The 27214-nt window shown below is 40.3% G+C and overlaps 1 protein-coding gene across 3 annotated transcripts in view; it reads left to right on the top strand.

Moving 5' to 3' along the window:
- The window catches only part of DCAF5 (DDB1 and CUL4 associated factor 5), a gene marked incomplete at both ends in the record, with an annotated part of 106996 nt that overhangs the window by 15934 nt on the left and 63848 nt on the right, over positions 1–27214 (top strand). For 2 of the 3 annotated variants that reach the window (XM_079699674.1, XM_079699676.1), the window contains 4 exons: positions 15781–15924; positions 18243–18279; positions 19202–19341; positions 21115–21244. In XM_079699674.1, the coding sequence (XP_079555800.1) occupies positions 15781–15924; positions 18243–18279; positions 19202–19341; positions 21115–21244 (451 nt within the window). The remainder of the gene's footprint in view (positions 1–15780; positions 15925–18242; positions 18280–19201; positions 19342–21114; positions 21245–27214) is intronic. The other variant, XM_079699675.1, reaches the window with a different exon arrangement.

The raw sequence follows: 27214 nt of genomic DNA, 5'->3' as shown, positions 1-27214 counted from the left end.
GCCTTTTCATCTTGTCTATCTTTCTGTGAATGTGGTTTTTGTTCCACAGGCTGCAGGATTGTAGTTCTTCTTGCTTCTGCTGTCTGCCCTCTGGTGGATCTTGGCTGTCTCTAAAGTCTCCTTCTTCCGTAACACTGAGTGTTACGTCAACCATGTGGCTAACTTCACACCTCCTTTAGTCTAATTACGAGTGGGCATACAGACTCTGGTTACCAAGTTGGTTCCTCTTCTCCATTAATCTAACTAAAAGTACAAATAATATATACGTGTTTACTGAGCCTGTGGTTTTGAGTTTGATTTCTGCTGAACGTATGCTGCTTGAGTATGGCTGAATTTCAGCCATCAGAAATAGGTATCTTTCCTTATAATTATACCTGGGGAGAGAATATCTATGCCTGGGGCACAGATAAATAATGTGCTTCCGAATAAAGTGCCTTTTGGAAGAAGGTTTAAACAATGTAACATGGGCAATCTTAGATTGCCCAGAGAGCACTGTAAGTCATTTGGAAGCACTTTTGACAGTAAAATGAAGCATAGTGTTATTGCAGGTTAAGTTTACTTTTGTCACCAGCAGCTTCACTCTGCTTCTGTGAAAAAGGTGTTTTCTTTCCAAGCTTGCACACTGACTGGTCTTGGATTCCACTTGCTCTTCACCTCAGTTTTTCTAGGTCAGGGATTTAGGGAAAGAATTGACAACAGTAGTTCGTCACTTTAGTTGTCTGCTCTTCCCATGCCTGCGTGTTCGCACTTCCTTTGCCACCTTGCTCACTCCTTGCACTTTGTAGTGTTAGATGCCCTAGATTCTATCATGTACCTCTCAGGATACAGAGTTGATATGCAATGGAGATCAGGTCTATGTGCTTTGAGTACTATTTTCCTATTAGGGCCCATCTTAAGGGAGTTATATTCCAGAGGGCTGGGGCATGTAGAAATCAATGAGAAAATGGCATCTGAGGTAACTGACAAGCTTATAATATATCCAAGTAGCAGAGATGATATTGGCAGCAAGGCTGATTTCCATCTTCCCTTTTGCCTCTCCTGGGGCTCCTGCGGTTGATAAAGTGAGGTAAGATTACCTTAAATGGTTGATCAAGTAACTCCTTAGGTCCCCTGCCTTTGCTGGGGTCCTTTATAACTAGGATGACCATATGTCCTGGTTTACTTGGGACCGTCCCAACATCCTAGTACAATTATTAGTGCTCCTTTCATTCTTAAAGAGGTCCTAGTTTGGATTATAAGTCATATGGCCACCTGCTCATGATCGTCCGAGTTGTCTGGCACTCAGGTAGAACCAAAGCCCTAGTCTCTTAACTCCTCCCATTCACTGTTGAATGCCTCTGCTGGAAAAGCTTCCAAGCCCCCTTTCTCCCCACGTCAGGTCTTTCAACTGCCACTTTTAAGGTATTAAGTTGAATCTGAGAGGCAGAGTGGTTGGTTAGTCATTTGTCTCCTCCTTGTCCTCTTATTAGAAAGGAAAAAAAATGCTAAAACCATTAAGAAAATGCTAGATCCAGAGGCTAGTAAGTTACCCCTTCCTTTCTATATACTTCCTCTTATAGTTCTTGTTCTACTGTTCACTTGCTGTACATTCTTTTTTCTTTTTTTTTTCTTTTTAAGTCTTCCTGTGGGTTGATGTTTTTTGCAGAGTTGATTTTGAGGAAAGATATTTTGACGAATGATTCTCCACTGAGCTGGAGTTTTTTTCCTAAGGTGTTTTTAACCCGAAGTGATACAATATTAAAACCATGCTAAAGGCTTAGTTTTGTGGAGTATCTATCTAGCACCATATACATTTGGAATAAAAGTTGGCTCCCTCAAGTGTATAGGTTGGCCTTGCGAAGAGTTTTCAGGGATTGTAGTTTTTCAGATATGTGGGCAGTTGGCTGTAGAATATCTTTGGTGTTGTGTAATGTCATCATTAAAGAAGTTTAAGAGATCTGGACTAGAGTGCTGATTGCACCCTTCTTGTGATCTTAGGCTGCTGATGTTCTCCCTCTGTGGAATCGTACAGTTTTATTGCTGGAAGGGACTAATGATCATCTAATTGAAGCCTTTAATTTTACATATAAGGGCATAAAGGAGCAAAGAGGTAAAGTGATTAGCCCAGTAGCTCACAACTAGTAAGTAGTACAAGCAAGATTAAAATCTGGGTCTTCTGACCTGGTCCCTCAGTAGGGAGAATTATGAGGTTCTGCCTTTATAAAGGACTTACTCAAGTAAGTGGCTTACTTCACCAGTACATTCTGTCTGCAGTTTTATTGTCTCTGAACATGATTATTTTAAGTTGGTGGTGCCTCATTATTTTGCAGGTGAGTAGTAGAGATTTTCCAGGGTGGAGGCAGACTGTCACTGTGGCTCACTCTCCAGTTTTAATTCTTAGCCTGCCTATACTTCCTTACTTTAAAAAGTTTTCCAAGAACATGACTCAGAAGAAGGAATTTTTTGCAAATCCAGATACCCGTCAGAATCTTATTACACAACTTTCCTCATTCTGAATTTCCATTCAAGTCTTGTGTCTAAATTCCAGTTGTATCTTTCATGTTACTCCTTAAAGCCAAGTGACTAACTGGAGTCTCTGGGATTGTTGTTTCTTTCTTTATAGGTGTCTTAACCATGTTTGATGGCCTAGTACAGATATCTTATCGCTTGCTGCCATAGGTGGCTGAAGCATGTTTTGCCTTAGACATACTGGCAAGAAACAACTGAAATTGGCATGTTTCGCAACCGGGTTCAAGCAGCCCTTGATTTTAGTCTCAGAGTTGACCTCTCTGTTTATACCTACTCTTGGGTAGATATTGTGTACCTTCCTGGAAGGACTAAGCATTGGTGCCTGCTTTGGTTCAATTTTTAGAAATTGCCCAAGAAGAGAAAAGAAAGCTTTATTATGTTGTTACTGTTGCTTATGCAAGGAATTTTGCAGAAGTTATGCAGGCAATCTTCTTATTTAAAAAAAGAAAAACTGGGGCTTCCCTGGTGGCGCAGTGGTTGAGAATCTGCCTGCCAATGCAGGGGACAGGGGTTCGGGCCCTGGTCTGGGAAGATCCCACATGCCACGGAGCAACTAGCCCCGTGAGCCACAAATACTGAGCCTGCGCGTCTGGAGCCTGTGCTCTGCAACGAGAGGCCGTGATAGTGAGAGGCCCGTGCACCGCGATGAGGAGTGGCCCCCACTTGCCGCAACTAGAGAAAGCCCTCACACAGAAACGAAGAGCCAACACAGCCATAAATAAATGAATAAATAAATAAATAAATAAATAATTTTTAAAAAATAAAATAAAAAAAAATAAAAAAAGAAAAACTTAAAAATCAGAAACTTCTCAGATTGAATGAAGAGCATCTGTGCTTTAATGAGGAGAGTGTATTGTGCAGGTTAGTTCTCTATGGCAGAAGAAGTGAGACTGGACATGAAGACAGTCTGTGGTCTGGGAGTACCTCAAAATAAATGCTTCATCCACTGTCATAACTTCCCTGTAAATCCTTACTGTTGTTGAGGATCTGTTTTTAGCCCTAGCTCTATTTGAGGATCTTTTGTTCTTTGATATTTTACGAATTCCATACTTTACTATTGAGAATTTCCTGCTGAATCATACAAGTTATCAGAATATGGCACTTATAAGACAGACTTCCCACTTATTCATAAGTTTTTTAAATGTCATGTATTGATTATGGGAAATTTGGAAAATAGATATTTAAAGAAAGAAGTATCCCACCTACTCAGGATGACCATTTTAGACACCTGGGACATATTTTATTTAGACTTTTTTGTATTTAAATGTACATATTTTAAAAATAAAATTGGAATTAGGCCATCTCTGCTGTTTTATGTTTTTTCCTTAATATTGACTTTTTTTTTTCATATGTCATTGAGTATTTTCAAAAGCAGAGTTTCTCAGCCTCAACGCTATTGATGTTTTGGGCCGGATAGTTCTTTGTTGTAGGGGCTGTTCTGGGCACTGTAGGACATTTGCAGCATCCCTGGCCTAAGACTATATGTGTATGCCAGTGGCAGCTCCCCAGTTGTGACAACCAAAAATGTCTCCAGGTATTGCTGAATGCTCCCTGGGGTGGGGGGGGGGCAATATCACCTGGTTGAGAACCACAATTCTAAAGCAAAAATTCTCAAACTCTTTGGCTTCAGTGAAAAAGACAAATAACATTTTAGTGTTATTGTGAAAGTAGTTTTGATATAGCAGGCCTCCTGGGGTTCGTGGAACATACTTTGAGAACTGTTCTAATGTATGATATATTATGGCAGCACTGTATCCTGTCAAGGGCCTACATCAGAATTTAACCAGTTCCCTCTTATTCTATTTATTTTTTGCTTTTATCACAATTTCTTATAACTAAACCTTTGCAAAAACTTTTTTTTCCCCTGAGAATAAAATCTTAGAAATGGGATTCTGGATCAAAGTTTTTTTTATAATTTATAAAATACATTTGATATATATTTGTCCTCTGAGATGGTTGAATTAATTTATTTATACTTGTACCACTGTATTATTAGACTGCATCATGGCTATTGTTGGGCATCATTTAATCTTTGCAATTCAGTCAATATGTGAAGATGGTATTACTTAAAAATTTTTATTATTACTGAAGTTCTCATATAACTGGACTTGATTATTAGTGAGGCTGAATATTTTTGTCTTAAGTTTTGGCCATTTTGTAGTCTTCCTTTAGGCTAATAACAGTGTAACTGATAAGATTGCAGCTTTCTTTGTTAAAATGGTCACATTCTCCTAATACCTTTAGAGATTAATCCCTAGTCACTCTGTTTGTGTTTGAGTGTGTATCAAATCACAACCTCAGGTTTAGAGTCCCCCTCTTAAGGAGGTAGGTAGTAGAGGTGCCTGGTAAACTATTCTCTAAATTTCAGAAGTTTGAGCCCCACCCTTTTGACTTTTGTCACATTTAAGGGGTATCATCTGTGCTATTTAACATTTTTTTCTAAATTGACTCCTTAAAACAATATTTGAAAGGAAACTTTATATTATTATAATGTCTATGAAATCATGGGTTTAATGGGCTAGGTTTCTTTTTCCTAATACACATTAAAATACATAATTGTTAAAATCATTTCTCTACTTTCTGAAATCATCCAGTGGCCTCTGCTTACTACACTTTAGGAAGAACAGGTGCTTTGGAATCAGGCATCTTGGATTTGAATCTCACTTTGCCTCTAACTGATGGTGTGCTCTTGGATAGGCGAGTTTACCTCTTTGTGCCTTAGTTTCTTCATTGACAGAAAGGGGATGTTGGAGAAGATGATCTGTTAGGTGTCTTCCAACTCTACTCTGTGATTCTGATGTGTATTCCTTTCTCTATTTCTGCTCAGGAATTTGAGACATTGTCTAGGGATTGGTGTGCTGGCTTAGGATTTAAAAACCCTAGCTCTGTTAAACCCCACTGCTACTAGTCATCTAATTTTAGAGAAACTGTTTTTATTTCCTAGGGTTCTAGCTATCTCTTTAGGGTGTTGCTGCTACTTTAATTTCTGCTTCTCATTTAATGTCAGGTGATTCAAGCTAGGAGTCAAGGCTTCCATCATTGAGGCACACCAGTGCCTCACTCTTCACATCCTTAAAATGGGGATAATGTTTTTGCCTTACTTGCCTAATTGGACATGTGGGAAAATGAAATAATAGGTAGATGAGTAGAATCAGTTTTCAGGAAAAAGCTACTAGGTAAGAGCAGCTTATTAGCAGAAGTATCACTCCTGTGGCTGTAGTGAAGAGCAAACTTGTGTGATACCACCTCTCCTTATCTCTCCATACCTGCCTGCACTTGCCATTTGATTTTTTTTTTCTTCCTGATTTAGGAAGTACCATTGGACCCCAGTTTTGTGACCTTGGGCAAATCACCCCATTTTAACTTATCCATGGGCTAATTGCAGCCTGCACTGAGGCCTGCATTCAGCCTGCAAAAGTCAGGTTGCTATCTTCTCTTAAAAAATTGGAAGATCTGGCTGACTTAAGCCTGTACTCTGCTGTGGCAGTAACTGGCTGGAGCTGAGTAGTGGCTTTCCTTTAAAAAGGGTTGTGTAATCTCTAGTCTGCTATTTAATCTGGCAGGTTTCACTCATTTGCTTTGCTACCTGGCCCCTGTTGTACTTGAGAGGCTGGATTGTATTGTGGTAAGGAGCACCGTCTCTGGAGACAGATTACCTGGATTCAGATCCCAACTTCCATTCTTGGTAGCTGTGTACCTTCAGGTTATTTAGTTTTTCTGTAGTTTCATCTGTATAATAAGGATAACACTACCTGCTTCATAGGGCTGTTAAGAGGATTTGAAGAGCCACTACATGTAAAACCCTTAGGATAGTCCCTGACGCAGAGTAAATTTAGCTGATATTAGCTATTGTTGGAGTTCAAATAGCATAATAATTAGCTAACATTTATCTAGCTTGTATTGTGTATCAGTCAGTGGGCCAAGCCTTTCACACAGATCTATCATTAATCCTAACATAACACTATAGAATAGAGAGTTATTTTTTCAGTTTTGCAGATGAGAGGGTACAATTTAGAGAGGTTAAGTAACCTGTCTAAAGGTACATAGCTAGTAAGTGGGTAGCAACACCGACAGTTGAACCTTTGTTTTTTTTTAATTCATTTACTTTAAATTAATTTTTATTGGAGTATACTTGCTTTACAATGTTGTGTTAGTTTCTACTATAGAGCAAAGCTAAGCCTGTGGTTTTGAATGCTATACTGTGCTGCCTCACACTACACCCATCTCTAAAGTAGGTTTAATTGCAGAATTGGCATGCTTGGGTAAACAGAGATTAGTGCTCTTAATGTTTTTGTAAGTGATTTGAGGAGAGAATGCATATAAATAGCCCCAATTTATATATGACATTAGTTCCTTAAAGTAGTGGAATGCCAAACCAATGGAAATAAACTGCAGGCAACTCTTTGGGTGGAAAGAGTGAGCAGAAGAGTGGTAACTGAATTTCAGGGTAGGTAAGTATAAAACAATACATAAAGAAAACTAACAGACTGCTTGTAGAATGATGTGCTCCAAGATACTCAGTAAGGAGTTGAGAATCATTTTAGTCTATTATTTGAAGGTAGAAATGGCCAACAAATATTTCATACCCATTAGGATAGCTATTATCAAAAAACCAAAAAATCAAAAACAGAAAATAACAAGTGTTGATGAGACGTGGAAAATTGGAACCCTGTGCATTGCTGGTGGGAATGTAAAATGATACAGCTGCTGTGGAAAACAGTATGGCAGTTCCTCAGAAAATTAAACATAGAATATTACCATATGATCCAGGAATTTCATTTTTGGGTGTATACCCAAAAGAATTGAAAGCAGGAACTTGAAGAGGTATCTGTACAGCCATGCTCATAATAGCAGTACTGAGGGCTTCCCTGGTGGTGCAGTGGTTAAGACTCCACCTGCCAATGCAGGGGACATGGGTTCGAGCCCTGGTCCGGGAAAATCCCACATGCCGTGGAGCAACTAAGCCCTTGCGCCACAACTACTGAAGCCCGCATGCTTAAAGTCCATGCTCTGCAACAAGAGGAGCCACTGCAATGAGAGGCCTGAACACTGCAATGAAGAGTAGCCCCGGGCCTCCCTGGTGGCGCAGTGGTTGAGAGTCCGCCTGCCGATGCAGGGGATACGGGTTCGTGCCCCGGTCTGGGAGGATCCCATATGCCGCGGAGCGGCTGGGCCCGTGAGCCATGGCTGCTGAGCCTGCGCATCCGGAGCCTGTGCTCCGCAACGGGAGAGGCCACAACAGTGAGAGGCCCGCGTACCACAAAAAAAAAAAAAAAAAAAAAAAAAAAAAAAAAAAAGAGTAGCCCCCTCTCAGCGCAACTAGAGAAAACGCCCACACGGCAACAAAAAAAACCCCAATGCAGCCAAAAATAAATAAAATAAAACAAATAAATACATTAAAAAAAAAACTGCTTCGGTGATGTAAACCATAATAGCAGTACTCACAATTGCCAAAAAAGTGGGAGCAATCTAAATGTCTGTCAACAGATTAATTGATAAAATGTGGAATATGCATCCAAAAGAATATTATTCAGCCTTAAAAAGGAATGAAATTCGGGACTTCCCTGGTGGTCCAATGGTTAAGAATCTGCCTTCCAATGCAGGGGACGTGGGTTTGATCCCTGGTCAAGGAACTAAGATCCCACATGCCGCGGGGCAGCTAAGCAGCGCACTCTAGAGCCCACGCGCCACAACTAGAGAGAAGCCCACGCACCACAACAAAGATCCCGCATGCTGCAACTAAGACCTTATGCAGCCAAATAAACTAATTAACTTTTTTTAAAAAAATCCAGTCTTTTAAAAAAAAAAAGGAATGAAATTCTGGTACATGCAACAACATGGATAAACCTTGAAGACATTATGCTAAATGAAATAAGCCAGTCATAAAAGAACAAATATTGTATGAGTCCATTCATATGAGGTACCTAGAGTAGTCAAATTCATAGAGACAGAAATGGTGTCTCTAGAGGTTGAATGGTGGTTGCCAGGGGAGGGGGGAGGCAGGAATGAACAGCTGATATTTTATGGATATGGAATTTCAGTTTGGGAAGATGAAAAGTTCTGGATGGATGGTGCTTTTCTTCCCTGCGTAAAGCTGTGAAACATCCTCACTTGGAATTGTAAGTAGTGTTCTGGCCTCTTGCACTTTGGTAGAAAGGATACACCTTGGTTTTAGGCTCCAGGCCTAGCTTCTTAGATTGTTAGCAAGTCATTTTGTCTCTCTGATCCTCATCTGGGAAAAGGGTTATATAATCCTTACCTCGCAAGTGAAGATATATGTGAATAAACTTTTATACAAAAGTTAATTATTTTCAACTTTGGGGAAATAACAAAACAGATTTATTTCTCATACACTGATGTAGCTGGGCTGTATGGCACATAGGCTGCACCTCTATATCTCCATGCTTCCTCTTAGAGCTCAAGGAGAGGTATGGTTGTCACAAAAAGAGGTTTGGCTCCACAGAGTGGCGATTACACACATGGAGAAGAAGAAATAAATAGGCTGAGAAGAAAGCCAGGCTGCGTGATTTCCTTTAAATCTTTGCAGGTTAAAAAAATAAACAAAACTGCAGCAATATAAAAGGGCATTAAGTAAAATTGCTATCCCCAAGAGTAACTTCTGTTAACCATTTTACATTTGCCCTTCCATGTACAAATTTGTGTATTTTGTTTTATTAAAATACATCATGCTGTTCATACTGTAATGCCACCTAAAACAAGAGTTTGGAAGATTGGGACAAATTCAGGGAGGATACTTAAGAGAAACTAGGATGTTTTAAGGAGTGTATATACCTAATAAATGACACACTGGGCTAAGTGCTTTTATATTTATTATCTCACCCAAACACCTAAGAACCCTGGGAGATAGTTGGCATTTTCTTCATTTTACAGTCATAAAATTGAAGCTAGAGTAGTAGAATAACTCACCCAGGACACATGGGCGGTGAAACCAGGATTTGAATCCAGACACTTTTATTCAAAAGCTTGCACTTCCTGTACCACCTTTGCTGCCTGCAAAGATGGAACCCTAAACCCTGAATCTAATCCCACTGTGTCATTTTTTAAAAGAAAATGTTTTCAATAGTTAACACAGTCACTAACACTGCATCTTAGTGATTATGCCATATCAGAAGAGACAGAGCTGCCTCGTGCTTTTTCTTTTGCCTGCATAATACATAGTATATATATGAACAGTAAACTTTTTGCATTTTTAAAATTGTGGTACAATATACATAATACAAAATTTACCATTTTATTTTTTATTTTTTGGCCCTGCCACACAGCTTGTGTGATCTCAGTTCCCCGACCAGGGATTGAACCCGGGCCACCTCAGTGATAGCCCTGAATCTTCACCACTAGGCCACCACGGAACTCCTTTTTTTTTTTTTTTAAATTTACCATTTTAACCATTTTTAAGTGTACTGTTCAGTAGCATTAAGTACATTGACATTGTTGTACAACCATCACCACCATCCATCTCCAGAACTTTTTCATTTTGCAGAACTGAAACTCTGTACCCATCAAACAACAGCTCCCCATTGTTCCTTCCCCAGCCCCTGGCCACCACCATTTCTACTTTATGTCTCTATGATTTGACTACTCTAGGTGCTTCATGTAAGTGGAATCATACAGTTTTTGTCCTTTTGTGTTTGGCTTATTTCACTGAACACTATTTAATGAGACTTAGTTTGATGGACATGTAAAATGTCTTTTGCTCCACAAACAATGTTGTGCTGCAGGAGCATTTGATCCCGAGTTTCAGAGTGCTCTCTCAGATCTGTCCTGTGCTTGGCTGACTTTGAGGAAACCCAAAGCAAATTCTTTCCTTCTGTGCCTCAGCTTTTCTGGACTTTTCTTATTTTACGAAGAATGTTAAATAATTTCTTTTGTTAACGGCACGGTGTGAGAGCTTGCAGACTTTCTGCGTATAGCTCGCAACCCACTGGAAAAGAGTAATATTTAAATATAAAGTCTTTCTGTAACTACAGAGCTGCTGCCACAATGTGATTATAGTACATTTTAGGATGAATTGGTGAGTTTGATACAGAATTAAATCAAGCCAAAATGACCAGCATAAGTAGCTGTATTCTCTTGGGATTCTCAACTGGGTTGAAGCTAAGCAGTGGTTTGTGAGGAAACCAGGCTTAGAAGGCCTGGCCTCTCCTTGTCCCTTGCCTGGCACTGGCACTAAGCAGAAAGGCCTTGCCTTCCTAAGAGGTCCTGGTGCTCCCCCTGAAGTGTTTGAGAGGCTGGGGCCAACCCCACAAGCACCCAACTGCTGCCAGACTCACGGAGCTGGCTTAAAGGATCATACTCTTCATTTCGATTGTTTGCAGGTCAGTCTCTCTCTGTGGGACTCTACAATACATCTTTGGTTTTTTGAACTGACCAGGTGACTCACAGAGACAGAACTGTAGAGCTTTTTTCATGTTCTAAACTGATTTATCCTTGCTTCACCAGCCCTCCTTTGCTTTGTGGGGTCAGAGTTTTGGGCACAGCTGTTCTGCGCTCTCTACTGGCTTAAAAGCAGCCCAGCAATTTCACATTATGTCTCAGTTTGCACCGTTGGTGTTTTTTGCCAACACATGGTTGAAAAGTGTCATCTTTACACAGGGCTCTTAATACCTTGCCTAAGGAAATGGGGGTGGGAGGGGCATGTACACCTTACATCTTCTGACACTGACCTTGAGGGCAAAGCAGAGGAAGCAGGCCCTGCCATAGTGATAGTTTCTGCCTCAGTGATTCCAATCTTCTGTGGACTTGGGCTGTCATCATCATTTTAGGTACTAAGGACACATCATTTTATTTTATTTTATTTTATTTTTAAAATTAATTTATTAATTTATTTAATTTTTGGCTGCATTGGGTCTTCGCTCCTGCACACGAGGTTTTCTCTAGCTGCTGAGAGCAGGGGCTACTCTTTTGTTGTGGTGCGCGGGCTTCTCATTGTGGTGGCTTCTCTTGTGGAGCACAGGCTCTAGGTGCACGGGCTTCAGTAGTTGTGGCACACAGGCTTCAGTAGTTGTGGCTCGCGGGCTCTAGAGCACAGGCTCAGTAGTTGTGGCACACGGGCTTAGTTTCTCTGCAGCATGTGGGATCTTCCCAGACTAGGGCTCGAACCTGTGTTCCCTGCATTGGCAGGCGGATTCTTAACCACTGCGCCACCAGGGAAGACCCAGGACACATCGTTTTAAATGATCCCAAGGCACTCTACAAATAACCATTCATTTAAAATCAGAAAGAATTTATTTGGCAAAATTAAATCTAGAATGAGCATTAAAGATAATGCTGTCTGGGTGATAGGGGAAGATCCTTTGGCTGAGAATGTTTATGACTTTGAGTGCATAGGTATAGATATTCTGTTTTCTTTTTTATTGAACTTTTTTTTTTTTTTTAAGCTGCTGCAGTTCAAGAGAGGTTGTACTGCCTGCATAGGTCTTAATGAACAAACACAGAGGTGCCCTCAGTTATATTTTTTTGCTATGGGTATCCCAGCACATCCTGGAGAGTCTTATTTTCTTTTTCTATCATGAACATTAAAAAAATATGGTATTATTTTGCATATTTAAAACTATATACTTAATGTTTTCCTTTACATGTCCTTCTGAAACTTGTTTTTATTACTTAATACTAGGTTTTCAAGATGTATTCATTTCAGTACACGTATCTGTAGCTCATTTTAAATGCTGTATAGTGTTCCATTGTGCTTAGATTTCATTCGTGTTTGTATTCCAATCGGTTTTATCAGTTTATATATTGATGGATATTTATGTTATCTACCTTTTTTTTGCTATTATGAACAATGCGGCAGTGAACATTCTTTTGTACATTTCTTTGTGCCATTTTGTAAGAAGGTATCTAAATTATAATTTACATTTCCCTGATTACTACAGAGGTTGAGATCCTCTATAATCTCTGTTGGCCATTTGGTTTTCCTCTTCTGTGAGTTGTCATATTTGCCTTTTTTCCTAGTTGTTTTCAAAGTTGATTTGTAGGAATTCTTTGTATGTTCTTTATAATAAGCCATTATCGGTTTTGTGCATTGCTAGAATCTTTATAATTTCAGGAAAGCCTTTCCTGGTCCCTGTCCCTGCTCCCTCCGTTTACTCCAGTTAAGTTGGTTTCTGTTCTTATTCCTGTGGTCCTTTGTTTTATTCTTACCTACTCATTTTTGAGTTGTGCTACCAAGTCAGAAAATCCCTTCAGTTGTCCATCAGCTGAATTTGCTTTGTCAGTTATGGTTTATTTTTCATTCTATAAGGCAAGCAATCCAGAGTAGTGGTTAAGAGAGTGGGGAGTCTTAACTGCTTGCTTTTGAATCTTGGCTCAACCACTTTACTTACTGTTGTGACCTTGGCAGATTACTTAACCCTCTTGTACTTGACTTTATAATCTATAAAACCCACGAGAGTAGAGCTGTTATGATCCCAGTTTTGTATTTGATGAAACTCAGGCTCAGGGAGATTAGATTAGAAACATGAGTAAGTTGAAGAAACATGTGGGCCTCTTTATCTTTTAATTTTTCACTTTTGCTAGAGACATGGGCACAGAGAAATATTTCTCTAAATATAAGATATAAAGTAACAAAAACAGTGCCAAGTCCCTGACCTGTGGCCTCAAGTATTGGGGAAAAACAGTACGAGTAGAGACTATGTAGAACTAAAGTGCCCATAGCCTGTTTAAATCTATTAATAGGGAGGAAAACCCCTTTATGCCATTTTTCATTAAAATAAAACAACAAAAACCCAAAGCTTATTTTCATGACCTTAACTTATAAGAGACATAGAATTTAAATAACTGTCCCAGGCCAGAGAACTCATAGTTGAATTAGGCAGATCATAAACACAGAACATTGTGGGCCATACTTAAGGGATCATTCCATTAAGGGTAGACAGTGAAATACTTTGGGGGAGGACACAGAACTTGATTTTGACGGACAATGGAAGGAAGAAGGATCTCAAGAAACAAAGGAACTCAAGAAATGAAGGCAACTTCTTTCTAGGGCAGGGAGAAGAAGTATGATTTGGCTACTATGTTTTCTACTGATTTTTTTTCTACTAAAAGAGGAAATATGTTTATGGCAAAAATGTCAAGTAGTAAAGGAAGGTATAAAGTAAAAATTAAAACATAAAATTTTCCAATGGTATATACCCAAAGGAACTGAAAGTAGGGACTTGAACAGATATTTGTACATCCATATGCTCTTAGCAACGTTATTCACAATAGCCAAAAGATGGAAACAACCTAAATGTCCATAGATGGATGAATGGACTAAAAAAAATAATGGTATGTGTGTAATGAAATATTACTCAGCCTTACAAAGAATGAAATTCTGATACATGCTACAATATGGATGAACCTTGAAGACATTATGCTAAGTGAATAAGCCAGACACAAAAGGACAAATGTATGATTCCACTTATATGGGAGTACCTAGAGTAATCAAATTCATGGAGGCAGAAAGTAGAATGGTGGTTACTGAGCACTGGGGAGAGTTACTGTTTATTGGGTACAGAGTTTCAGTTTGGGATGATGTAAAAGTTCGGGAGATGGGTAATGGTAATGGTTGTACAACACTGCAAATATACTTAACGCCACTGAATTGTATGCTTGTAAGTGGTTAAAATGGTGCATTTTCTGCTATATATATTTTACCACAATGTAAAGTGTCCAAACAATTCTAGCCTAGAGGTGGTGTCCACTAAAAACTTCTTTTGTAGCCATCTAGATATGCAAATACAAGCATAGATATGCAAGCATAAGCATATTCATTCAATGTCTACTCTTTGGGACATTCATTTAGGTGCTGGGAATTCTGCAGTGAACAAAACTGACAAGGTTCCTGCTGTATTGGAGCTTTTTAAAAATTTGCTTTACACAAATGGATGTTGGTATGCATACTGTTTTACACGTCATTTTTTCCCCTAACAAAGACCTTTGGTCATCTTTCTGAGTTAGTTCTTACAGATCTACTGATTGAGTGGTTGCATGGTATGCCCTTGTTATGGATGTGATATAATTTGTGGCTATTATATTGAATGGAGGAGGGGAGGCGGAGGTATAGAGCTTACTATGGCTTGCTGCCCATGTTTACTCCTGTTGTAAGTTAAATTTTTATTCGGAATACAATATAGGTTTGTTGTAAAGAGTCAAGCAGGGCTTCCCCAGTGGCTCAGTGGTTGAGAATCCGCCTGCCAATGTAGGGGACACAGGTTTGATCCCTGGCCCGGGAAGATCCCACATGCTGCGGATCAACTAAGCTCATGTGCCACAACTACTGAGCCTGTGCTCTAGAGCCCGTGAGCCACAACTACTGAGCCCGCGTGCCGCAACTACTGAAGCCCACGCGCCTAGAGCCCGTGCTCCACAATGAGAGAAGCCACTGCAATGAGAAGCCCACGCACCGCAACGAAGAGTAACCCCTGCTCGCCGCAACTAGAGAAAGCCCGCGTGCAGCAACAAAGACCCAACACAGCCCAAAATAAATAAATTAAAAAAAAAAAAAAGTCAAGCAGTGCCAAATCTATAAAGTAAAAGTAAAAACCCTCTTAATCTGTCCTCTACCTCTCTTTTAATCCTATTCCCTGGCAGTAGTAACCACTGTTTACAGTCCATGATGTGTATAATGCATTTGCAAATATAAAGAATATGTAGAACATGTATCTTCTCATTCTCCAGGAGCTGGCTCATGCAGTATAATATTGCTCATTCAACTCAGACTATTGAGAATTATGCAGAGGAAAGAGCTGGACTGAGCTTCATGAGAGCCAAGTTCTGTCTTAATCCTGCTACTGTGACAGGCAATTCCTCCTCAGTTGTCATTTGTCTGGTGTCCCATAGTCAGTGAGATCACATCAAGGAGAGTGCTTTGGAAACTATTATGCTATAAATACTAGCATATTTAGAGTTCTTTGGTTGCAAGCAGTAGAAACCAATTCAGGTTCTGTTAGACAAAAAAAAAAAGGTGGGGGGACATTAGTGGAAGGATTTTAGGTAGCAAATGAAGAAATATTTAAACAACTGGTTCTCTGGAAATTCAGAAATTTCTCTGTAGATGTTCAAGATGTAATTTCTGGGGAAAAGTGAGTGGCTTAGAGGCCATGTGTCTACTGATGGTTAAGGGGGTAGAGTTCTGGGTTTATGTGTCCCATCAGAATCTCACAGAGTTGGGGAGATGCAGTTTTGGAAAGTATGGGATTCAGGCTGGCAAGACCAAATGTCAGCCTTGAAATGTCAGCGCTTTTAACTCTAGATTCTTACTCGCCTCTCAAGGAGGAGATGATCGCCGGGTTCTACTATGGCACATGGAACAAGCTATCCACTCCAGAGTTAAGCCCATACAGCTGAAAGGAGAGCATCATTCCAACATTTTTTGCCTGGCTTTCAACAGTGGGAACACCAAAGTATTCTCTGGAGGTGAGAAGGAGACTTCCGCTTGGGAAATGGTGGCTGGGATTTCAGATAAAGGAGTGCTAAAATTATTCCTTAATTTTCCTTCCTTTATCTCATTGAGTTGTGGAATTACTGGTTTCCCATAGCTTGTCTTCTCTGCATTACAGCAGTTTAGACACATGTATTAGACTAATGTCTGTCTGTCCTTTCTCTCCTTTGCTCTTGTTCTTTCTCTCTTTCTTTTTTGGTAGAAAACTTTTCACATTGCAGTCTGGTACACAGAAACATGTTAGAAGAGTACTTAACCTCAATATGTGTGGTACACTCTGATTTTTTTTTTCTATTCTATTCTGTTTTGTTTTTAAAGATTTTAAAGGTTGTGACTCAAATTGGTGTTATGACCCATGGGTGGCTCCTGTTTGAAAAAACGTCGTGTTGGGGTGTAATTGGAATGGCTTTTGCTCAAGCCAGCCTCTTGATGATGGCATCCATCAGTCACACTCCTTTCTGACCACTACATTTCTAGCCCTGACCTCTCTTCTGCACTGCAGATTTCCCCACTGAATATCTACCTTTGTTTTCCAAAAGTAATTTAAATCCAGCAGATCTAAAACTAAGATTATTAGTCCTTCTCCCCTGCACAAATATTTCCTCTTGTTTCCTGGTTTCCCTTTCTCGGTTATTATCACCATTCAACTAATTATGTAAGTTGTTAGGCTTAACTTTTAAGAAACTGCTGACATTGGAGCATTTTCAGCTTACAAAAATGACAATTTCATGTGGTTCAGTCTAATAGAAATCTCAAAGTCAGCCTCAGACCTGCCTTTCTTTCATTTTCACATCTTGTAAGTCACCAACTACACTGTCAGATCTATTTTGGAAGCCTCATATCCATCCTTTAATTTCTGCTCTCTTGCTATACCAACTGCTCTGATTCAGGTCCTCATCTTTGGCCTGGACTACTGCAGTGTCCTGCTGTGATTTCTGCTACCGGTATCTAAATCTCCTTATTCATTGCTTATACGAGTTTTCTTCAACCATGTGGACCTTTGACTCTACATGTCCATCCACAGGATAAAGCCTAAATCTAGTCTACCTATCTGGCCTCATCTTCCTCCCCTGCACCTTGTGTTCTAGTTCACTAAATCACTTGTCATCTTAAGTGCCCTGTGCCTTTTGCCCATACTGTTCCTCCATAGGCCATGATTAATTGTCCAGACCCCACCAATTCCCATAAGTCTTCCATCGGTAAGAGTTTTGAGTTATTTGAGTTTCTATTCAAGTGTCTCCTTCCCCATAAAAATATTCCCCCTTTGTGCCATGTACTTTCACCCTGCTCATAAAGGACACAATTGCTCCTTTATCTGTGTCCCCATTGTAGAGCATATCGCTACAGTAAGATAACCCGTCTTGTCACTATTAGTTGTTTGTGCAGGTGGACTGTGAATTCCTCAATCTTATTCATTCCTCTCGTATCCTCAGCACCTCACACTGTGCCTGTTACCTAAAAGGCATTAGTATGGGTTTGATTTACTTGGTATGAACCCACAATAGAGTTACAGTGAGGACTTTAAGGTGACCTGGCCACATCTCTACTGCTTATGCTTTTAGCATAGAGTGGGAAATTTTTTTACTGTCTTCATTTTGGGATTTTTATTTTTTGGCTATATAAACCATTTGAAGGCAGGACTACACATATCATGGATGCAGTATTTTTAGATTCCTTGAGAAATGCAAGAGAAAAAAGTTGTGGATAAAAACTTTCCCATTATTTAGGATCACACTACCATTAGATTTTAATGCTATAAAAGATGATGAGGGTATGAATAGTAGCAAACGTTTGTTAGGGGCTTAGTCCTACTCCAAATGCTTTTATATTCTTGTCTTCACGATAACTCTATGAAGTAGATACAATTGTTATTCCTATTTTGCTGAGACATAGAAAAGTTACAGATATTTTTCCAGGTCTCACAGTTAATGAATGTTTTGTTTAAAAAAAAAAAAAAGCTAGCTTGGATGAATGGATTGATTTACCCATGATCATTTATTCTTTTCCTGAATAGCCACAGTTTTTTGTTTTTTTAATCATCCACTGGATAATGCATTTTGGAAACTGTTATTATGTTATATCTACATGCTATTATGCTTTTTCAAATTCTCTATAAGAATATCTTACCTTCTTCATTATTTTTATTAACCTTTTTCTAATTAACACTCCTAATTTGTAAATATTAACATTGACTTTGTTCATTTGTTTTTCCTGAAATCTTTAAAATACTGAATTGTAATATGAACAGGATCACTTTGCAGGAGTTACCAAATGTCTGCTTTTTCCCTTGCAGGAAATGATGAGCAAGTTATCCTCCATGATGTTGAAAGGTAAATAGATTGTTGGTATGTGAAGGTAATTAACTCTATCTTTCGTATGAAGAAAGGCAGGTATCTCTTTAGACCGAAATAGTTCTTGTTTTTTGAAGAAAATAACATGAAATCAACTGTCCTTTGCTGAAAAAGATTTCTGTAATAGTTTTGAAATAAAATTTTGATTTAAAAAAGATTTACAAAGTTGATATAAAATTATAGCTTTCAGGTAAAAATTTAAAGGGAGAGGTTGGAAGGGAAGGAGACATAATATTTAACCCTCACAATAATTTTATGAGGCAGTACTATGATGATCTCAATTAGGAAACTGAGGTATAGAGATATTAGGTAACTTAAGGTCAAGTGATGTTAGGATCTGAATGTAGGCAGCCTGGCTTTGGAGCCATGCTTTTACTCACCATGCCAGACTGCCAGGAATCCCTCTTCTACCCCTGCTGGCATCAGGGCTGCTTTAAAGCTTTCCCTCGCTTTTTGGAAATCCAGCACCACCCCCAAGATTGTACACAAGCAGATGCATTCTATAGTAAGTGAAAACATGAAACTCATCAGTTGAGTCACTTTTTTGGGGGTGGGGATGTTAGTTCCCCAAACAGGGATTGAACCCAGGCTCCAGCAGTGAAAAGCACTGAGTCCTAACCACTGGACTTTCAGGGAATTCCCTTGAGTCACCTTTAAATATGCTTATTTAGTGCAAAAAACAAACGTCGTGAAGTCTTATCTCTTTAGTAATACTTTTTTTTTAACCTGGAAGTTGAATACCTACTTTTTTGTAAATGTAATATCCTTTGGGTTTAGCTAGGTTGACTTTCTCCTGGAAATGAAAGAGAACTCCATTCTAGGAACTAGAGGGCTTTAACTCTGCACTACTTTTGTGTGTATGTGTGTGCCTGTGTGCCTCTCTCTGCTCTCTGTCTCTCAGCAGTGAGACCTTAGATGTGTTTGCTCATGAAGATGCGGTGTATGGCTTGTCAGTGAGCCCAGTGAATGACAACATTTTTGCCAGCTCCTCAGATGATGGCCGGGTTCTCATCTGGGACATCCGGGAATCTCCCCATGGAGGTAGGGTCACTGTGCAAAAGGTGGTTGGATTGTGTTGAAGAGTTTAATGTCAGGTTCATAGCAGATCCAGTCTGTGACTTGAGTAGACTGGGTAGAAGTGCTATAAAGGGAGAGGAAACTCACATAGGGACATAAATGTGTCTCTGGAGGTCCCACCTTACCCCTGAGTACTCAGAAGTGAGGCACCTCTGCCAGTCCTCCTCCAATCACTTGTGAATCTCCACAGACCTTTGCCCCTGGAGTAAACACCACAGTATCTTGCTGTGTAGTAGCCCCAAGGAGCAGAACATGTGGTGCCTCATTTGTGGAGAGTAGCCACCAAGGGCCAGCTTTGTGCATGGTGCTGACATGCACATATTCTTGGTTATTTACAGAGAATGGGGGTGTTGTGCACTTGGTTACATCCTAGATCCAGGGTTGTTATTTTGCTGAAAGAACCACAGAACCTCACCTTCACTGTGCATAGGAACTTAAAATGATAGCAGATACCCTCTGTTTAAGGGGGATTGTCTGGGTGAGTTCCTCTTCCAAATGTGTTCTTTGGATCTCTGAAATGTAAAATGAAGAATTTGTCTTGTTGAATTTCTCTGAAGTTCTTCAGGAAATGCATCTTTTCAGCTTATTTCCTGCACAGAGACTTCTGTCACTCTATCTTCAAAGGCTCTTTCCTCCAGCATACCCTCAGTGCCACCCCCAGCCCCACTCTTGGTGCAGCTTTGTCATGACCATACCTATGTACATAGAGTTACTATCTTGCCTACCTTGTCTGGCAGGCTCTGAGTCTTTTTATTCTTCTATATTCTGAGCGTTTAACATGCTCGTCTGTGCTCATTATTGAGGTTCAGGCTATAAGAGAAGTTTGTTCTCAGAGTCAGGCAGGTATGGTAGCCAAAAGCAGCAGCTATGGTTGAGTGAAATGGTTTGCTTGGTACGTGAACTTCTCCTTTGTCTGAACTGCCTCGTGGCTGAGATTATTGAGCACTCCCTGTGCCCAGAGGCCTGTGAAGTAATCACATATGGAAATCATAGGCTGAGGAGTGCTTTCTGTCTGTTGCTTCTAAACAACTTCCATAGGAGTATGTCCCCCCAGGCAGCAAAGTGATTCCTTCCTCACCTGGAGCCAGCTAGTATATGCAAGAGGCTGCAGGGTTTCTAGGTGAAGTTGATTAGAAACTGGCTGGATGCAAGAGAAGTTCAAGTACTAGATGAAATGAAATCTTAAAATTCTAGACTGAGGCTATTTTCTTTTCAACTTAGGGAGCAATATTACCAGAAGGAAAAACTGCACTATTGTTTTATTTTGTCTTCATTAAATCTTTGTGTAGTTTTAAAACCTTCAATTTCTAAAGCTAGTAAATTTGGATTAAGGTATAATAATCCTACCAGTAATTGACTGTGAATTTTTTTAGCTCATGAGGAATTCAGTTTTACTTACTGTAAAACAGCTTAACTTCCCATTTACAGTGACCATTTCTGTTATGTTACAGGATCTGAATAGGTACTATGTTTATTTCTCAGCATTATAGCTTAAAATTTGTGTTTGTGTATTTAAGTTGCTGTTTGCAGACTTTCTGGTGCAGAAGGGTGTGTGCCAGGACTTGTGGGGACCTTGTGAACAAGCGTGGCTACTGGAATGATGTCCTACACTGGCTTCCAGCCCACTGGGGTGATTGTTAACGGCTGTGCTCCTCTTGCTTTCACATCCCTGCTTGTCTGCCTGCCACAGGCCCAGCAGTGCCTGAAGTGGACTGATCAGAATTTCTCTCTTCACAGAGCCCTTCTGCCTGGCCAACTACCCATCAGCCTTTCACAGTGTCATGTTCAACCCTGTGGAGCCCAGGTTATTGGCCACAGCCAATTCAAAGGAAGGAGTGGGACTCTGGGATATTCGAAAACCTCAGAGGTGAGCCCCCTTTACTCAGAAGTTGTTAAAACTTTCCCCTGACTCAACTCTCAGGTAATGTCATCAGTCAGCGATGGTCTTGAGAACCTGGTTGGCAGTTGATCTCAGTTGGACATCTCCTAACATATCCCAGTGTCTCTGAAGCCAGGGGTACCCTATTTCCAGGGGGCAGGCAGTGTGAGATATCCACACTCCTTGCTAAGGAGGAATCATAAATTGTAATCTGGACTCTAGACAGGATCAGTTCTAGGCAAACTTTGCAATGGCAGAGCTCTCTTCAGCACTACCTTCTGTCTTTAGGCCCAGGGTTCCCCAGATGCATGGGAGGTCTTCTGGAGGAGTGATGGTGATTTGTTAAATGCATTGCCCCTGAACTGGGGATTCTTAACCCCGGGCTGAAGGGGATATGAGCTTCAGGAAGACTGTGAACCCCCAAACTGCATGGAAATTATATTGTGTATTCATCTAAGTCTGTTTTTCTGAGAAGGGAGTTTAGTTTTTTTCAGTTTCACAAAAGGACCGGTGACTACAACAATAAGGTTAAGAGCCACTGCACTACAGTGTTAGGGACCTAATGTTCCCCTTCTGTTTGCATTATTAAAGAGTACACTTAGGACAATTCTAAGCTGATGGTGCGAATCACTAATGGGGGAATTTCAGACATCATTAAGAGAAATATGTGGATGGGGCAAGTAGAGCCTCTTTCATGTTCCTTAAATCCCATGGGCGAGAGATGACCTTTTATGGCATCTGTGCATGAAGCCAAACCTTGCTTTATGAAAGATTTGCATGCATTGCTAGCTCCTCTGAAAATTCTACATGGAGGTAACTTCCCACTTTAAGGTACTATTGCAGAAGAGTATCATGGAAAGTAAGCGAGGTTATGACTTCTTTCATGGGCCTTGGATGAAAGGGGCAATTGAGTACAGAGGATTATCTTCCTTGGTGATTTTTAGTTCTAGCTACTTCTCTCCATGGGGTAGTGTGATGAGGTTGGATCTATGGCAGATCTGTGTAGCCCAGAAGGGGATCCCTGGTGTTGAGCAGGGCTCCCTGAGGCTCCATAGGGCAGCAGAGATTTCTCCTGCTCTCTGTAGCCTATGCACCTGGCTCTTCCTTTTCCATGTGGCTGAAATGCGGGTAGTAGCAGGACCCCTATTGTGCCTTTTATGCTGTGTGCTGAGGGAGGCTTGTTCTCTGCCATTGAGACAATCTCCTGTGTTCGGCTCTAGCCTCCTCTGCCACTTCGGGCTCTTCAGGAACAACTGTTCTGCCTTGTCCTTATCACAAAAGGCAGAATTTGGACTAAAGATGCCAGCTTTCTCCCAACCTGCTATCTCCCACACTGAGAATGAATAGCTGGCAATGGGAGTGAGCCCTGAGCAATTCAATTCATCCCCAGTGGAAAGCTTGAGTAGTTCATGATGTCAGCAGTGTCTTGAGAGAAGAGGGGGGTTGAACGTTAATGCTTCTCCCGATTTTCCTCTACCAGCTTCTTACTGTGCATTATATTTGGGCCCTCCTCCCCTTTCTACTTGTCTCCTCACTAAACATGGCTTCTTTCTTTTTAAAAAATTCTAAGTGAGATTTCTGCTTTACTTTTATAGTAACATGTATTAGATTTAAGGTCTATATCCAGAGAAGTGTAATGAAAAGAAAAAAAAGATAGAAAAAGAAAATCCCATCTCAAGATTATCTCTGTTGCTTGTATGTTTTTTAAATGTTTTACATCAATACAGTACTTCTCTTTCCTGGTCTCTAGTCACTATGTCCAAAGGTAACTACAGTGAACAGTTTCTTATGTATCTGTCCAGAACATAACTTAATGCATGTAACTCACATAAAGAATATATATCCTTAAAAGAATTTAGACTAAAGGAACCACATAATAATACCACTGTGCTCAGCTTCTTTTTTCAATTAATAATATGCCTTGGAGCTTTTTTCATATAAGCACTTGCAAATCTAGCACATTCTGTTAATTGGCTACATGGTATTCCATTCATATGATGTACCCAACAACCACACTTCTTGTTTCCTGTTTGGGCCATTATAAACTATGCTTCACTGACCCTGGTCACACATCTATCTTGGCCTACCTTTGCAAAAATATCTAGGTAATTGCTGCATCAAACAAAGAGTGTACGTTTTTACATTTTTTATAAAAATTGTCAAATTTTCCCACGACCACAAAAGGCTGCACTGATTTACAAACCTACCAACTGTGCATGAGACTACATGCATCTCCAGACCGTCATGAACACTTAAACTGTTGCAGGTCTTATGGGGGAAAAATATCTTCTTGTTTTGATTACTTCTTCATTTATGAGTGAGGTTATGTGGTTTCTTTGGTAACCTATAGTTTTCAAAGCCCATGTGGGAGAAAAGTCATCTAGTAAAGCTAATTGGCAATCTTGACTGACTCCTTTTTTGGAATAAAAGGAGGAGCACAGTGCTGTGGAGACTAGGATGTTTTTACCTGTTTCTTTCAACTTTTCTAAGGTTTTATGGATATGAGGCAGAAAAAGGGTATGAAATATTCTTGAGGTCCTCCTGTTCTTCACATCCACTAGTGTTTGGGGATTAAACTGCAGATCTTTTCTGTTTGAATTTTCTCAGTGCAAGTTGGTGTGAGGAGAAAGAGAAGGCCCTTTGTCTTTTCCGTGCAGGATTAATTATGCTGAGTTGCAGTGGATGATTTGTCTCCTAAACACAGCTGCCTAGAAACCCCAACCCAGATCTTGGGACAATTCTGAATTGCCTGGGAGGACAAGCCTGGAACAGGAGAGATGATCTATTTCAGGGATACTTAAAGTCTAGGGAAAGATTTTAGGGAATTTGTGAACCCCTTGTAATTGCAGGTAAAATCATGTGTGCTTGTGTATCTGAGTGAGCACACGTGGCATTTTTTTCTAGGGACAAGGAGAGCTTTAACCAGGTTCTCATAGAGACCCTTGAACCCCAAGAGGATGAGTCGCTCAGTGTTCTAAAGATTTGATTTAGAGCCTGTTGTGGTTCCTTAGCAGGCTTCTAAGTAACTTCCAGCTTGTAGTAGCTTGGGCACATGTGAATTCTGGGCCTATTCAAATGGCCCACTGGCGCCGTAGAAACAAATATATCTCCGTGGAACAATAAGGGGGGCTCACATTGAATATCTTTTCCTTCCTAGCTTACCTTATGGGTGGTTCCATGCTGGAATGGTTTCCCTGCCCTACCCCAAGCCTAAGCTGTGTCTCTCCACTTTAGCAGTTAGCCCGTAGGAGTGTGAACAAGTTCATGTTTGTCCTACTACTGCCCTGAAATAAGCTGACTAGAGGGCTGGCTGGTAGAATAAAGTGTCAGCTCTAGAAGGGACTTCAGTTATCATCTGATCTGACTTCCTGTTGTACGGATTGTAAAGGAAGGCAGAGAGTTTGATGGTTTAGAGTGTAGGATCTGAAGTACATCCTGGGTGCAGAGCCAGGCAGTGTACCTTAATAGCTGTGTGATCTTGAGCATGTTACTTCACCTCTCGGTGCCTCATAATAATAAACAATAGCTGATATTTATTAAGCATTACATGCTGGGGATAATGACAGTTATATGAATCATTCCTTATTTAATCCTATGACAACCTTATGAAATAGATTCTATTATTCCTATTTTAATGATAAGGAAGTCAAGGTACAGAGAGGTGAAATAACATACATATATGTGTATTATATCCTCCCCTGTATGTTCTAGTTTCCTTTCATCTATGCCTCCTTGAAATAAAATTGGTCAGAATTCCTCTCAAATTTTTTTCATACAGGCCTATCCAACTCCAGAGTCTGAGGCCTTTAGACTTTCTGCCTCCCTTTTCACTGTCTTCTGGCCCAGCCCCAGTCTTCATGCTGACTTCCCATGTTTCTTGCTCTCCTAACCCTGGAAACCCACACATGCTCTTAATTTTTCTTTTGTAAAGCTTTAGAACAGAGGTTGTAAACTAGTTGCCCATAGGCCATATTCAACCCACGGAGATATTTTGCTTAGCCTACATGATGTAATCGTGTTTAGAAGATTACACAGAAAAAAATCACAGTTTCTAACATCTGTTGAAAAAGTCAAAAGATCTGATATCATTGGACCTTTATTCTCACATGGCAACAGTCAGCCGAAGTTGAATCATGGGTTCCTCTTTAAACCTTTGGGATGTGTTACAGGTTCCACCACTCCTTGATGTCTTAATCCAGGTGTGCTTCTCTCGTTTATGTTACTTCCCTGGTCATGTAGTCATTGGAGTTTGAGGGTCTGCTTTGGGAATTTTAGTGGAAATGAGGGGGCCATAGCTGGGGAACTTGAGTATAAGTGACTGGATAAGAGAAAACTTCACATATACAAGTATACATTGCAAGTTTGGGCGAGGTTTGGTTTATTTCATTTAGATTATTTCTGCTGATGTCTTTTCACAACCATCCTCTCCTTTATCACTGCCAACATCCCAGTTATGATGTCTTGCTTGGACTATTGCAGTGGCCTCTGAACAGTTTTCAAAACTGAACTCCTTGAACATCCAAAGCGTTCAGGAAAACTGAAGTTTTCCCTGCTGTTACTCTCCTTGTCTCACCGTTTTCATTGCCTGTTTTAGCTGTCTGTTCACTCACCACCTCTCTCCCTTCTCGTATCTTTAGTTTGTCAGTTTTTGTCAGGAACCGTTAGTTCTGTGACAGGTAACAATGTCTTGCTTTGACAAGGATAATAAAGAGAGTGGTTCTTTCCCACTCAATAATAAAACTAGTGCAAGCCAGGAATTCCTATAAAGACTTACCTTATAAGCTGGTGCTTTTATGTGTTGTGTAAATAACACATTTGATAATGGGTAATGAGTGCAAATTCCTGCTCTCAGAAAGGAATTGCTCTTAGTAACTCACCTGGCTTTGGGGCCTAAATGTTCTCTCAGCCTGTGCCAATCCTACTTCTGTAGAGACCAGATTAAGTGTAACTCCTTGCCTTCTGAACAGCTAGGCAATCTCTGCCACATTGCATTTGAGGGCTGCTCATACTATTATGGGAAAATAGAGCCCAAGTGTTCAACTTCAAAGGCCCGAAAAGGCATTTATGCTCTGCTTTCTCTCTCTCCTCTCCCACTCACCCATCTTTACTGTTTATATGTATATATCCAATACTCAGGCAAATGTCCCATCTATTGAAGACTGTAATAAAAGCTTGTTTTTTTCCCCTAAAACTGTAAACCTTTAAGTTCTGTATTTTTATTAATGTCGCCATCACTCTTGTACTCATCCTGGCTAAAATCCTAGAGTCCCATTTGACTCTTCTGTTTCTCCCTCCCTCTGCCATGACCAGCCTTGCTCTGTGTTAGTGCCTGGCCACTATTTTCAGTTCTTAAAGCCCCTGCCCTATTTCAGGTCCATATCACTGTTTCCATAAGGTGTTGACTACACTGGCTTCTTAACCTGTCTCTTGCTTCTGGCACATAGCACATGTCCTTAAACATCACTTTTGCCATTCCCCTACCCAGGAGCTTTAGTGGCTGCTTTTTATCTTTGTTCATGGCCATATCCCCAGAACCAATTATGCGGGATGCTCCAAGAAAATGTTTTTTGGGGGAATGAATGTATGACCTAGTTCACTGGATGAGATAACGACTTGTTACGCAAGCAGTCAGCCCCTTCGCTGGTACCAGTGTCCCTTCTCCCCTTGTAACTCCTCCTCTGCATACAAACACACATAGAGGAGAATTTCTCCTTTTTTCTTGATTTTTCTTTTCCTATTCAAATCCTATTTACCCTTCAAGGTCCAAAATCAAATGGAAGCCCATCAGTGCAGACGTCCTTGCCGTGTCTCCCTGTTACATACTCTTAAAGCTTACTTTACTTGCTGTGTCCCCAGCATCTAGCCCAGTTTTGGCCCAGAGTACATGCTGAATGAATGAAGCTTGCCCTCACTTCTAGCAGAAGGGATCTCTCTATCTAGAGCCTCTGTAAAGTATAA

The sequence above is a fragment of the Hyperoodon ampullatus genome, assembly GCF_949752795.1.
Source record: "Hyperoodon ampullatus genome assembly, chromosome: 3".
Lineage (NCBI taxonomy): Eukaryota > Metazoa > Chordata > Mammalia > Artiodactyla > Ziphiidae > Hyperoodon > Hyperoodon ampullatus.
The sequence above is the reverse complement of the archived record's forward strand: the minus strand, read 5'-3'. Positions and strand labels throughout refer to the sequence as shown.